The sequence below is a fragment of the Podarcis melisellensis genome (assembly GCF_964234715.1).
Source record: "Podarcis melisellensis genome assembly, chromosome: 16".
Taxonomy (NCBI): domain Eukaryota; kingdom Metazoa; phylum Chordata; class Lepidosauria; order Squamata; family Lacertidae; genus Podarcis; species Podarcis melisellensis.
The window spans coordinates 36,651,229-36,665,379 of NC_138533.1; the positions used below are offsets into that span (position 1 = coordinate 36,651,229).

The 14,151-nt window shown below is 46.4% G+C and overlaps 1 protein-coding gene across 3 annotated transcripts in view; it reads right to left on the reverse strand.

The window, feature by feature from the left end:
• TMEM132B (transmembrane protein 132B) overlaps positions 1-14,151 on the reverse strand; it is a 385,081-nt gene that overhangs the window by 108,625 nt on the left and 262,305 nt on the right. For all 3 annotated transcript variants that reach the window (XM_081893267.1, XM_081893269.1, XM_081893268.1), the window contains one exon: positions 8,998-9,184. In XM_081893267.1, the coding sequence (XP_081749393.1) occupies positions 8,998-9,184 (187 nt within the window). The remainder of the gene's footprint in view (positions 1-8,997; positions 9,185-14,151) is intronic.

Sequence of the window (14,151 nt, forward strand, 5' to 3'; positions counted from 1 at the left end):
GGGACTCTCAAGAGTCTCCTCCAGCACCACAATTCAAAAGCATCAATTCTTTGGCGATCTGCCTTCTTTATGGTCCAGCTCTCACTTCCATACATCACTACTGGGAAAACCATAGCTTTTACTATACGGACCTTTGTTGGCAAGGTGATGTCTCTACTTTTTAAGATGCTGTCTAGGTTTGTCATTGCTTTCCTCCCAAGAAGCAGGCGTCTCTTAATTTCGCGGCTGCTGTCACCATCTGCAGTGATCATGGAGCCCAAGAAAGTAAAATCTCTCACTGCCTCCATTTCTTCTCCTTCTATTTGCCAGGAGGTGATGGGACCAGTGGCCATGATCTTCGGGGGTTTTTTGATGTTGAACTTCACACCATATTTTGCGCTCTCCTCTTTCACCCTCAATAAAAGGTTCTTTAATTCCTCCTCACTTTCTGCCATCAAGGTTGTGTCATCTGCATATCTGAGGTTGTTGATATTTCTTCCGGCAATCTTAATTCCGGCTAGGGATTCATCCAGCCCAGCCTTTCACATGATGAATTCTGCATATAAGGTAAATAAGCAGGGAGACAATATACAGCCTTGTCGTACTCCTTTCCCCTTCATGGATCACTGCCTTGCTGTGGCGAAGGGGCTTGAAGAACTCAGAGAAGCTATGAACTATGCCGAGCAGGCCCAATACAAGCATATAAAGCCCTAAACAGCCTGGGGTCTCCCAAGTAACTAAATGAGTGCCTTTCCCAGCATCCACCATCTCAAACTCTGATCAGCTGGTAAGGCCTTCTTGGTGGTGTCACTGCTGGAAGCTCCCTGGTTTGCATTGATCCATGACAAGGTTTTTTCAGTGGCAGTTCCCCATTTGTGGAATACCCTCTCTGGTGAGGTGTGTCTGCCTCCATCATTATGAACTTTCAGGAGGAATTTGGAAACATTCCTGTTTGCCCAGGCATCTGATAGTTGAAAGACACTGTTTCTGGCAACCCCGAGATCAATGAATGAGAGAATGTTTTAAACTGTTTTTAGAAGGGTTTGTTTAAAGGGAAAAAAAGGTTTTATTATGGATATATTCGCTGCCCTGAGCTCCTTTGGGAGAAGGTGGAATCTAAATTGAAAGAGGAGAAGGATGGAAAAGAAGAAGAGGGAGGGAGAGAGGGATGGGGAGATTAGTTACCTACAGTAACTGTGCATTTATATATGAAGGCTATTCCAGAGTATGGTTCACAGGATGCAACAGGTAAATGGTTCCACCCTCCAAAACATCTGGTTCTACCACCACTCAGCCACTATTTTGCATCTGTTATAATCATCTCCTTTTCTGATTTCCCTTTAGAGGCTATACAGAAGAAGGGCTGAGTTTGCAGCTTATGTTTTGAAGACCAGAGGCTAAACATTGCTTGCAGAGGATTAGTGGCCTAAGATGTATGTCTTTCAAATGTTGCAATGGAAAGATCCCACGGGCTTGTAGGCGAGTTTGGTCCCTCAATGCTAGTTGGGGGTGAGGTGGAATTGGTGAAGCAAAGGAGAACCCTCTTGTAATGGGGGGAAGAGGACAGCAATCTCACCAAGGACAGATGGACAGTCTGAATATTTAAAAGCGATTTAAGGTTCGCCTTGGCCTGTGTGATGGGTGGATATCAGGTTTCCAAGAAATAAACAAAAATAGACCCAAGAAGTCTGTTCACAACTGCTCTACATCACACATGTTTATCAACACAACCGTGTCATATTCACACTTTACATTTCTAGGTGTCCACACTCTTCTGAAAAGACTCCAGTTTGCAGTCCAGGGTTCCTCTTTAAGTTTATGTTATGTAAGATAGCAACAACAGAATAGCACCGGCTGAAACAATATTACCCATCTTCACCATGAGAATGAAACCCTTGGCGACCCAGATTGTATCCAAGCAACCAGGAACATTGCCAGTATGATGAACAAGACTTGCTACACATTTCCCCCTTATTCTTTTTGGGAGGACTGTTTTCATAAGAAGGCTAACGCACAGGGGAAACCATTATTGAAAAGAAGAATATTTATCTTTCTGCTGCTGTTGTCTAGAGTTGGAACGGACAACTTTTGGAAGAAACACAACCAGAATCCTTCTCCTCATTTGACCCTTAACCTTTTACTTCTCAACTGAACCGTACTGAGCCTTTATATATAGCATATCAAATTTATTGACAACTGTCATTGCCCTATGCCTGTGAGAGCAAGTTTCGTAGCTTAACTATATGCTGCACGATGAAGGACTTTCTTCTTTCTGTCCTGAATCTCCCAACATTCAGATTCAGCAGGTTGTGAGAGGCTGGAACAGACCAATATCATGCTAATCTGACTCAATAAAAGACACACACTTATTTAATTCAGCTCTTTATTCAGAACCATGAGGACCAGAATTTACTTCATCTTTGGGAGAAGGTTCATAACTCAGCGATGGAGTACATGCTTTGCATGTAAAAGGCCGCAGGCTGAATCTCTGGCATCTCCACTAAACAGCAAAGCAATATATAATTTGCTGCATGTGTGGGATGAAGTGGGAGTCAGAATTCAGGCAACATGCAGGACTTGCACATCCCTAGACTGAATGCACTGAACTATGGAATTCTGGGAGGGTACCTGCCAAATCTCTTCTGAGAAAGGATTTCACAGCATGGATCTGCTGGCACTAAATCAGGCATCCCCAAACTAGGCCCTCCAGCTGTTTTGGGACTACAACTCCCATCATCCCTAGCTAACAGGACCAGTGGTCAGGGATGATGGGAATTGTAGTCCCAAAACAGCTGGAGGGACGAGTTTGGCCATGCCTGTACTAAATGCTCACCTTCTAGTTGAAGGTAGTCTTCTGAAATGCAGAGGACGTGGGGGGGGGGGACAACTAGCAGCACTCCTCCAGATAATCCCAGTGACTGAGCTGGGATTTAAGGGCTCAGGTGATCCTGAAGGTATCCGGACCCCAAGTTGTTTAGGACTTTGTATGGTAATACAAGAACCTTGAACCTAGCTCAGTAATAGATGGGCAACCCGTGTAGGAATAAGGCTGGTAGACATTTTCTAGAGCTTTCAGGGTCTATGAAAGATTACAGAGCCACCCAGAGCTTATCGCGCAAGAGCAGAAGATGTGATGTTCTCCCAATTGCTTTTCTCTCACCCTTCCTCTTGTCCCTTTTGCTGGAGATAAGCTACACTCCACAGAACATGACGTGATTTACAGCTGCAAAATAAACTATCCTCATTGTCACCATCTGATATAAGGGGCCGGTTTCGAACTCAGTGAATGTGAGCATTTGGAAGATTGCCAGTGGGGGGAGGATCTTGGATTGAAGCCAAAATTAGCCTTACTCAGAGTAGACACATTGAAAATAATGGACATTATGAACTCAGTCCCATTAATTTTAATGGGTTTACTGTAGACCACATTCACACCATACATAAAATACCACTTTAAACAGCCACGGTTTCCCCCAGAGGATTCTGGGAACTGTAGTTTGCTTAGGGTGCTGAGAGCTGTTAGGAGATTCCTATAGTCTTCACTGAGCTACAGTTCCCAAATTGGTTTAACAATCAATCCTTCCTCTCAGGGAACTCTGAAAATTGTAGCTCTGTGAGGGAATAATAATAATAATAATAAGAAGAAGAAGAAGAAGAAGAAGAAGAAGAAGAAGCAACAACAACAACACTTTGAATTGTGCTTAGAAACATAATAGGAGCCAATGTAGGTCTTTCAGGACCGGTGTTATATGGTCTTGGCAGCCACTCCCAGTCACCAGTCTAGCTGCCGCATTCTGGATTAGTTGCAGTTTCCGAGTCACCTTCAAAGGTAGCCCCACGTAGAGCGCATTGCAGTAGTCCAAGCAGGAGATAATCAGAGCATGCACCACTCTGGAGAGACAGTCTGCAGGCAGGTAGGGTCTCAGCCTGCGTACCAGATGGAGCTGGTAGACAGCTGCCCTGGACACAGAATTGACCTGCGTCTCCATGGACAGCTGTGAGTCCAAAATGACTCCCAGGCTGTGCACCTGGTCCTTCAGGGGCACAGTTACCCCATTCAAGACCAGGGTGTCCCCCATACTTGCCCACCCTCTGTCCCCCCAAAACAGTACTTCTGCCTTGTCAGGATTCAATCTCAATTCGTTAGCCGCCATCCATCCTCCAACCCTCCAGACCCTCTCATGGGCTCCAGACCCTCTCATGGGACATTCACCACTGTCACTGGTTCTGATTTAGATGAGAGGTAGAGTGGGGGACATCTCTTAACAACTCCCAGCATCTTCAACAAACTACAGCGCCCAGCGTGGTCATCTGCCTCTGAATACAAGTTGCTGAGAATCACAATTGGGAAGAGTGCTGGTGCTTGTAGGCTTCCAACAGGGACCTGGCTGGCCAGGGTGAGAACAGAGTTCTGGACTGGGGGGCATTTGGCCTGATCCAGCAGGGCTCTTCTTATGTTCTCATGGTGCAGTGACATTCTCTTCCTGCTCTGGTGGGATGCAGCCCAGGCTCCATGCCTGCTATGCTAACAAACACTCCAGGTTGGCAAACATGAGGAAAGATATGCAAACACAAGATGTTGCTCCTCTCTAGGGCTGTCTCGCTCACCTTCTCATTGCCTAAGGCTACTGACTCAAGCAGGCTTGTGAGCAGAAGGAACTGAGCCTTATCTAGGATGCAGCAATTTGTCAAGAAACACTAGAACTAATTGAGAAGTGAAGCTTTATTCAGGTGTAGCAAACTTCAGGCCTGGGGGCCAGTGGCAGCCCCCAGAGTGAATGGGTGCACTGCACAGCCAACCTTGGCCTGTTCTCAGCCAGTCACCATTTGCTGGTCTTCTTGCCTAGCAACTGGTCCAGAGGGTAGCACTGGCTGTCTCCTTCCTTCTTCCTTAGACCCAAAGTTGTCTTCATCAAACTCAACAGGAAGGAGGATGGAGATAAAATTAGTTGACTTTCTGACATTGGATTTTGCTCCACCTACTGTTGCCCTCCTGGCCTTCTGCCCTACCATTGCCAATGGGCACCGATCACCACTGCTGGAGGCTGGATGTAGCCCTCCAAGCCCCTAGTTCTTGAGACCTGCTCCAGCTACACACCCTCACCCCAGTCCATCCACCCCCCAACTGCATCAACCTTGCTTTGCACCATCCTTGACTCTATCTGCTTAGCTGGAATGTTTTCTTGAACTTAGGTAATGCCTCTCATTTGCCTGAATGGAAACTACCTCTCAAGGTTGTGGTGAGAAGGCTAGGGAGAGAGGGAGAGTCATGTATGCCACCTTGAGCTCCTTCAGGAAAAGGTAAAGGTGAAGGGACCCATGACCATTAGGTCCAGTCGTGACCGACTCTGAGGTTGCGGTGCTCATCTTGCTTTATTCGCTGAGTGAGCTGGCATACAGCTTCTGGGTCATGTGGCCAGCATGACTAAGCCGCTTCTAGTGAACCAGAGCTCCACACAGAAACGCCGTTTACCTTCCTGCCGGAGCAGTACCTATTTATCTACTTGCACTTTGACGTGCTTTCGAACTGCTAGGTTGGCAGGAGCAGGGACTGAGCAATGGGAGCTCACCCCGTTACGGGGATTCAAACTGCTGACCTTCTGATCGGCAAGTCCTAGGCTCTGTGGTTTAGACCACAGTGCCACCCGCTTCCTTACTCTATGCTAAACCCAGGCAAGCAGGGACTGAGCAATGGGAGCTCACCCCGTCGTGGGGATTCGAACCGCCAACCTTCTGATCGGCAAGTCCTAGACTCTGTGGTTTAACCCACAGTGCCACCCGTGTCCCTCAGGAAAAGGAGGGATACTTTATTTGACAATGAATTAATTAGCTGATGTGTCAAATAAATCCTGTGTGTTATCATTCCTCCCCAAGGACGTGCTGTATGGGGAGCTGGCTTCAGGCACCCCACCCATTGGCAGAACAACTCTGTGTTACAAAGATGGCTGCAAACAGGACATGAAGGCTGGCGACACCAACCCTGCGATGTGGGATGACCGCTGTGCCTGGAGACAGGCAGTCAGGTTGTGCATCCATAACAGTGATCAGAGGAGGAATGAATGCTGGGCCTGGGAGAAGCACAGATAGAAGAAACGCCATGGTGCATCTGCAGCAGCACAACCAGATGCCTTCATCTGCTCCGACTGCAACAAAACATGTCTTTCCTGTGTCGGTGTCTACAGCTACGGCGGGCGCTGCAACCTTCCAGCAGTTTGAATTCACTCCCAGAAGTGCACTCATCTCCATGGTCTCCCAAGACAGATGGATGTCAACAGCGGCAGCAAAATCATTCCTCTTCCTCCCCAATGAGGTCATCCCAATGGTTTCATTGAATTCTGGGGCCGTCAGACTTTTAAAAGAGATGATCCCAGCTCAAAGATCCTTAACAGAGATATCGCCATCAGAGGGGTCCATCACAGCATCAGGGCTTACTGGGACTTACTCCGAATTGTAACTGAGCCCAACTCCGACAATGACACGAGTTCCCTAGCTGTGTCGAGAGGACCAGAGACATTTTAAAAGGAACACTGAAAAATAGCTGTAGATTTTCCGGTTTGGGAGCCCAGAAACTTTGAGCAAAAGCCAGGCTCTCCCATATCATATACTAGCTTGAGATGCGAATGTCTGTGAACATGTGTGTTTTCATAGAATCATAGAGTTGGAAGAGACCACAAGGGCCATCGAGTCCAACCCCCTGCCAAGCAGGAAACACCATCAGAGCACTCCTGACATATGGTTGTCAAGCCTCTGCTTAAAGACCTCCAAAGAAGGAGACTCCACCACACTCCTTGGCAGCAAATTCCACTGTCGAACAGCTCTTACTGTCAGGAAGTTCTTCCTAATGTTTAGGTGGAATCTTCTTTCTTGTAGTTTGGATCCATTGCTCCGTGTCCGCTTCTCTGGAGCAGCAGAAAACAACCTTTCTCCCTCCTCTATGTGACATCCTTTTATATATTTGAACATGGCTATCATATCACCCCTTAACCTCCTCTTCTCCAGGCTAAACATGCCCAGCTCCCTTAGCCGTTCCTCATAAGGCATCGTTTCCAGGCCTTTGACCATTTTGGTTGCCCTCCTCTGGACACGTTCCAGTTTGTCAGTGTCCTTCTTGAACTGTGGTGCCCAGAACTGGACACAGTACTCCAGGTGAGGTCTGACCAGAGCAGAATACAGTGGCACTATTACTTCCCTTGTAATTTTTGTCCCCTCTTGGCACAAAGAAAATACAAAGCTAGGCTCTGTCACTACCTGACATTAGCTCTGGCTCCACCTCCTGTTTGGGCTCCCTGCCTTCTACCTTACGAGTCCCAATGGGCATCATAGAATCATAAGGTTGGAAGGGACCATGAGGATCATCTAGTCCGCCCCCTGCAATGCAGGATCTTTTGCCCAACATGGGGCTCGGACCCATGACCTTGAGATTAGAAGTCCCATTCCCTACTGCCTGAGCTATGACTCATATTAGTGGGTGAACAATCCAAAACTGGGTGAATTCTGCTTCACAGCATCAGTCACCACAACGTGAGTCTGGCCCCCATGTAGAACTGAGATGGGCCTGTCCATCCTTAAAAATAGGGTAAAGGACCCCTGACAGTTAAGTCCAGTCACGAACGACTCTGGGGCTGCGGCACTCATCTTGCTTTACAGGCCGAGGGAGCCAGCGTTTGTCCGCAGACAGTTTTTCCGGGGCGTGTGGCCAGCATGACTAAGCCGCTCCTGGCAAAACCAGAGCAGTGCATGGAAACACCGTTTACCTTCCCGCCAGAGTGGTACCTATTTATCTACTTGCACTTTGACATGCTTTCGAACTGCTAGGTTGGCAGGAGCTGGGACCAAACAACAGGAGCTCACTCCATCAAGAGGATTCGAACCGCTGAACTTCAGATCGGCAAGCCCTAGGCTCAGTGGTTTAGACCACAGCGCCACCTGTGTCCCACTGCCCATCCTTGCTTCAGAGTAATAAATACCAGGGGAACAAACTGCAGTACCCTGCTTATGGAAGCATCCAGCTATTCTGGATAACAGGATGTTGGTCTGATCCCATGGGCTCTTTTCTACATGCACATATGAGACAGGGGCTAAAATGGAACTCCACTTTGGGTCCACCAAGACCTTTGAAATTACTTCTTTTATTAAAAACACCACAAGACTGTGATGGAAGACTAGCAAATGCAAAGGTCTGGGAAGTGGAGAGAATTCAGGCCCTCCCCACCAATGGTTCACTTTGTTTGGTTTGGAAATAAAGTTTCCAGCATGAGCCAGCTAATTAATTTAAATGAAAATGCCACAGCTAATTGTAGCCTATCACCGCTGTGTGGATGCATGGAGATTCCAGTGACACAATGGAAGGCAACAGCTCCACAGGAGCGAATATCATGTACTGGGCTCATAATCCCCAAAAGGGGGGGGGGTGGAATCACACAATAGACTCTAATGGTTTCCAAGGAGCTGTTACTAAACATCAGGTAAATAAAAAAATATTATTGAAATGTAGTTTATGCATTGAGACCTTTCTACTGCAGATGCAAATTAGCAGATCCAGTTGCCTTGAACAAACATTAAGGATTCATAAGGCTGAACCCAAAGACTGCTGCTTTTCAGAAGCATTTTTGATTTTGTCTGTCAAAACCCCGCAATCTTTTCAACCAACTATAGGAACACCTCCAAAAATGTCACCTATTCACACCATTTTCTCTTCCCCTTTCTCTCAGATGGGCTTGGTTTCCTCACTTGGCTAAATATGATTGCCTATGTATCATTGTGATGTCATCCCATTCAGCTGTGCGATTGCTGATTGGCTGGGATCGTCCATGAAAGAGGGAGATGCAAATACCAGGAGGCAAAGAATGATGCCAAATAAAAAATAGATGACAATAAATGGGACTGGGAAAGGTGAGCATTCAAACAATCAAAGCATTTTTCAGGAAATATTTCTCTCCTTCCCCAGTTCCCACATCTACAGAAACAGAATGAAACATGAAACGGAATAATATAACAAAGGAGGAGGTAGATTCTTACCATCGCAAGTGGAACAATTCCTGCAAAAGTCGCTTGGCTGACAAAGATCTCGGAGACCACCAGCTCGCTCACAGACTCATCTCGGGGGTATTCCACCTGCCAGGTGATTTGCTGGGCCCCCACCAGGCCACTACTGTTGTCTATCTCAAAATCCATCTGAAAGATCTCATAAGAAGAGACATTCGCCCTGAAAAATTAAAAGGTGGTGTTACTGGGAATTTGAAATTGGATCATTTTTTTAGCATATTACATAAACTTCCATATTTGGACAGAAAAAGAAAAGACTGAGATTCCTTAAATTGTTGCTGGACGGGGGGTGGGCCCCTCTGGCAATCATACTAGAGGGCTTAGATATGCCTGTTGTTGTCAGACCACCTAAATCAGCCAACATGTCCCCTTCTCAGAACAGTAGATCTTCAGATTTCCTAATTGTTCGTATTTACAGGAGCCAGGCAACAAGCTTTCTCCTAGGACAGTGATGACCAAACTTGGCCCTCCAGCTGTTTTGGGACTACAATTCCCATCATCCCGGACCACTGGTCCTGTTAGCTAGGGGTGATGGGAGTTGTAGTCCCCAAACAGCTGGAGGGCTGAGTTTGGCCATCACTGTCCTAGGAGAACTCGCAGGCAAATTTGGAGGAGGTCAAAAGGAGAGTGAAGTTACTCACCCCTTTGCCTGCAGCCACCCCTTTTTCACAGTGGGAAACAGTAGAAGCTCCTTGCAGCCACCAGCGCTGGCCATCATCCCCACCCCAACCAAGCTTTCTCCATGCAACATTACACAATGATGCAACACAGTCTCCCTAAAAACCCCATCATCCCTGACAATTGCCCAGAGAGAGGCTGCGGCTGCTAGGAGCTGGAAATCCAACCATATTTGGATGGCCATGGGTTCCCTGTCAATGTCCAAGGCCAATAAACTGGCCACACTACGCCCAGTGAAAATGCCCAAGGTAGAATTCTGAGCACCGGAATCCCTAGGAAACACAGTTTTCCAGAGCTCCTGAGGCTTTGGAAGGTATGATATGATAGCATAACTAAAAAAACAATACTGGGTGATTAATATCTCCTTATGATAACCTTGGGGTCCTAGATTTCAGTGGTGCCCTTGCGGTGTCTCCAAGGCTCTGGGCCCAATTGCACAGAGGATGTTGGGAGCTTCAGAACCAGAACACCTGAAGAGCCACAGGTTGTGCTCCAGTAGTTCAACCTATACACCCTGGAGTAATCTTTGCAAGAGTTGGCATCCATATGCATCCTTATAGACCTACACTGGCTCCCAGTACATTTCCAAGCACAATTCAAAGTGTTGGTGCTGACCTTTAAAGCCCTAAACAGCCTCGGTCCAGTATACCCCCACTTATGGGGGATGCCTAGCTGTGCCAGTGTTATGTATATTTCTCTAAACTGGAATCCCTCCAAATGTTCTTCGAGTTCACCAGGGATGATGGGAGTTGGCACCACATTGGGAAAGGCTTGGAATAGCTAGAGTGTGTAATAGGCAGGAAACTGTGGTCCTCGAAGTGCTGTTAGACCACAACTCCCATCATCCCCAGCCAACGGTCAAGGATGATGGGAATTGGGGTCCAGCAAAATCTGGAGGGCACCACCTTATCTTTCTCTACCATAGGATACTAAAGGGAGTAGGACGTGATGATGTTTTAGAAAGGAAAGCTTTTCGTATAATCTTCATGCTGGGCGCACGTCGGACTCTGGTTGAGTAAAAGGGTGAAGGCTGCACAATTCCAATGAAGACAGCTTTAAAGTTCAGGACTGGTGATGCCCTTCTTTCCTTTCCCCTGCAGACAATTTGCATACACCAAGCATTTGCAAAAAAATAAAATAAAACCAACACAAGGTGCTTGTGTTGTCTTAATCTTTTTTTACTGGCGCTGCAGAAACAGCTGTACTCACCTGTCAGAGCAGTTCTGTTCTAATTAGGTTTCATGTCTCAGACTGTCTCATTCATTCATATATATATATATATATATATATATGCTTTCGTAGATTTTCACGGGTACAGGAATGCAGGTTTTGGTGTCCTCAGGTATCTTCCCGTGTAAAAGTTGGGGTGTCTAGGCGACGTTTCGACGAGGTCTCACTCGTCATCTTCAGGCTGGTGCTTTCGGCTTCTTGTTACTGGAACAGAGCAGGATCTCAGTGTTTGAGTTCCTATAAATACTGTTGAGGGGGTGTGGTGTATAGCCTCCAATGTTCTGGGCAGAGAGGAAGTTCCCAGGCTAGTGTGCCTTTTCTTCTTTTGTTCCTTAATTACTTGAGGGATATCTTGAGTGATTTCTTGAGTGATATCCTGAGTACCACTTAGGTGGGTCATTAGGTGTGGATTAGTTGCTAAAGTCTTTGTGTCTTGACCTCTTGAACTTTGTGAAGAGTTTTTCTGAGAAGATGGCTGTACTGCACTTAGTTGTGCTCTGGCTTGGCTTCGTGTATAGGGGCGAGCTGTGGTTTTGTGGCCTGTGTCAGCCAGATCTGTGTAGGGATTGCAGGGGGGTGCAGCATCCGGAGGTGCCACCATGGTTTGGCTACTGGATGGTGTCTGTAATTTATCTGTGGAGAGGGTCTGGGTTTGGGTCTGGTGTGGTTGATTGGTGATAGCGTTCTGTGTGCCTCTGGATCTGGTGTCAGTTTTTGTGGGGAGGGCTAATTTCCAGATGTCTGGCAAGCGGGATGTGTCGTCACGCTTGTTCATGTTGTGAGGGTGTTTCTCTATCTCGATGGCTTCCATGATTATTCTCTTGTGGTGATGTTCCATGTTAAAGAGCAATTTGGGATCTGCAAAATTAATTTCGTGTCCTGTTTCTTTCATGTGTTGGAAAAGAGAGGAAGTTTTTTCTTCTTTTTTGACGGCATTCTTGTGTTCTGCGATACGTGCATTTATTCGTCTGTTTGTTTGTCCAATGTACGTGGCTGGGCAGACTTCCTCACACATCTCAACAGCCTACACCCCAAAATACAATTCACTATGGAAATAGAAGCCAACAACCAACTTCCCTTCCTTGACGTCCTAATCTACAAAAAACCTGATGGCTCCCTAGGACACACTATCTACCGGAAAAAAACACACACCAACCGCTACTTACATGCACAATCACACCACCACCCTGCACAAATAAACTCCGTAGCCAAGACTCTCATCTCCAGAACCAAACGCCTGGCTGACAAAGACCACTTGACAACTGAGTTACAGGATCTCTCAAATGTGTTAATTGCCAATGGATACCAGCAAAACAGGGTTACGAAGCTAATCCAAAAAGAAACACCCCCCAAAAACCAAGACACAGAAGAAAACAATGGCATGGCCCTCCTTCCTTATATCAAGGGCACTACAGATAAAATTAGCAAAATCCTCCATAAACACAATATCAAAACAGCCTTTTGCACCAACCAAAAAATAGCCAATATCCTCAGAAACCCCAAGGATAAAATCCAGTTGGAAAACCAAGGGGTCTATGAAATACCCTGCAAAGTCTGCCCAGCCACGTACATTGGACAAACAAACAGACGAATAAATGCACGTATCGCAGAACACAAGAATGCCGTCAAAAAAGAAGAAAAAACTTCCTCTCTTTTCCAACACATGAAAGAAACAGGACACGAAATTAATTTTGCAGATTCCAAATTGCTCTTTAACATGGAACATCACCACAAGAGAATAATCATGGAAGCCATCGAGATAGAGAAACACCCTCACAACATGAACAAGCGTGACGACACATCCCGCTTGCCAGACATCTGGAAATTAGCCCTCCCCACAAAAACTGACACCAGATCCAGAGGCACACAGAACGCTATCACCAATCAACCACACCAGACCCAAACCCAGACCCTCTCCATAGATAAATTACAGACACCATCCAGTAGCCAAACCATGGTGGCACCTCCGGATGCTGCACCCCCCTGCAATCCCTACACAGATCTGGCTGACACAGGCCACAAAACCACAGCTCGCCCCTATACACGAAGCCAAGCCAGAGCACAACTAAGTGCAGTACAGCCATCTTCTCAGAAAAACTCTTCACAAAGTTCAAGAGGTCAAGACACAAAGACTTTAGCAACTAATCCACACCTAATGACCCACCTAAGTGGTACTCAGGATATCACTCAAGAAATCACTCAAGATATCCCTCAAGTAATTAAGGAACAAAAGAAGAAAAGGCACACTAGCCTGGGAACTTCCTCTCTGCCCAGAACATTGGAGGCTATACACCACACCCCCTCAACAGTATTTATAGGAACTCAAACACTGAGATCCTGCTCTGTTCCAGTAACAAGAAGCCGAAAGCACCAGCCTGAAGATGACGAGTGAGACCTCGTCGAAACGTCGCCTAGACACCCCAGCTTTTACACGGGAAGACACCCGAGGACACCAAAACCTGCATTCCTGTACCCGTGAAAATCTACGAAAGCATATATATATATATATATATATATATATATATATATATATATATATTTGCTTTCGTAGATTTTTTTGATTTTATGATTTTTTTGATTTATTTGATTTCGTAGATATATATATATATATATATCTCCCCCAGAGGAAACTTCTTACAAAGTGAGCTTACCAGCCACTGAAAATCCTTTACACGTTGGCAGGCATTGAGCCCTCTGAAAAGATTGTGACACTTCTGCCACTCCTTGAACGTTTGATTTTATCCCTCCATCTCACAGACAGATCCTTTGGCCCAAGCCTGACAGTATCTGGGACACAGAATCCCCCACGGAGAAGACTGCAATCAACCTGTGGCCCTTGTTCCGTGCCTCTTCCCAGGTCGTAGTTATAATGAGCCACAGCACGAAAACTTTCCAAAGTGGATTTCTTTTATTTTATTTCACCTCTCGCGTGGCCCACAGCCCTTTTGCCGTCCCGGGAGTCTTTGTTCTAACACTCACCCCATTGACCCCGAGCCTTTCCTAGAGTATGAAGACTGATCGGTACTTCCTTCCCTGGCTCGAAAGGTTATTAACTGTCAGTTCCAAGTTGTGTCTGTCATCAGCACATTCAGGAACTCAGCAAAATCCCCAAGTTTGCAAGGGACCTTCAGAAAAGGCTGGGGGAACTTGTCCAACTCACAGAGTAAAAGAACTGTAGAGTTGGAAGGGACCCCGATGGTCATCTAGTCCAACCCCCTG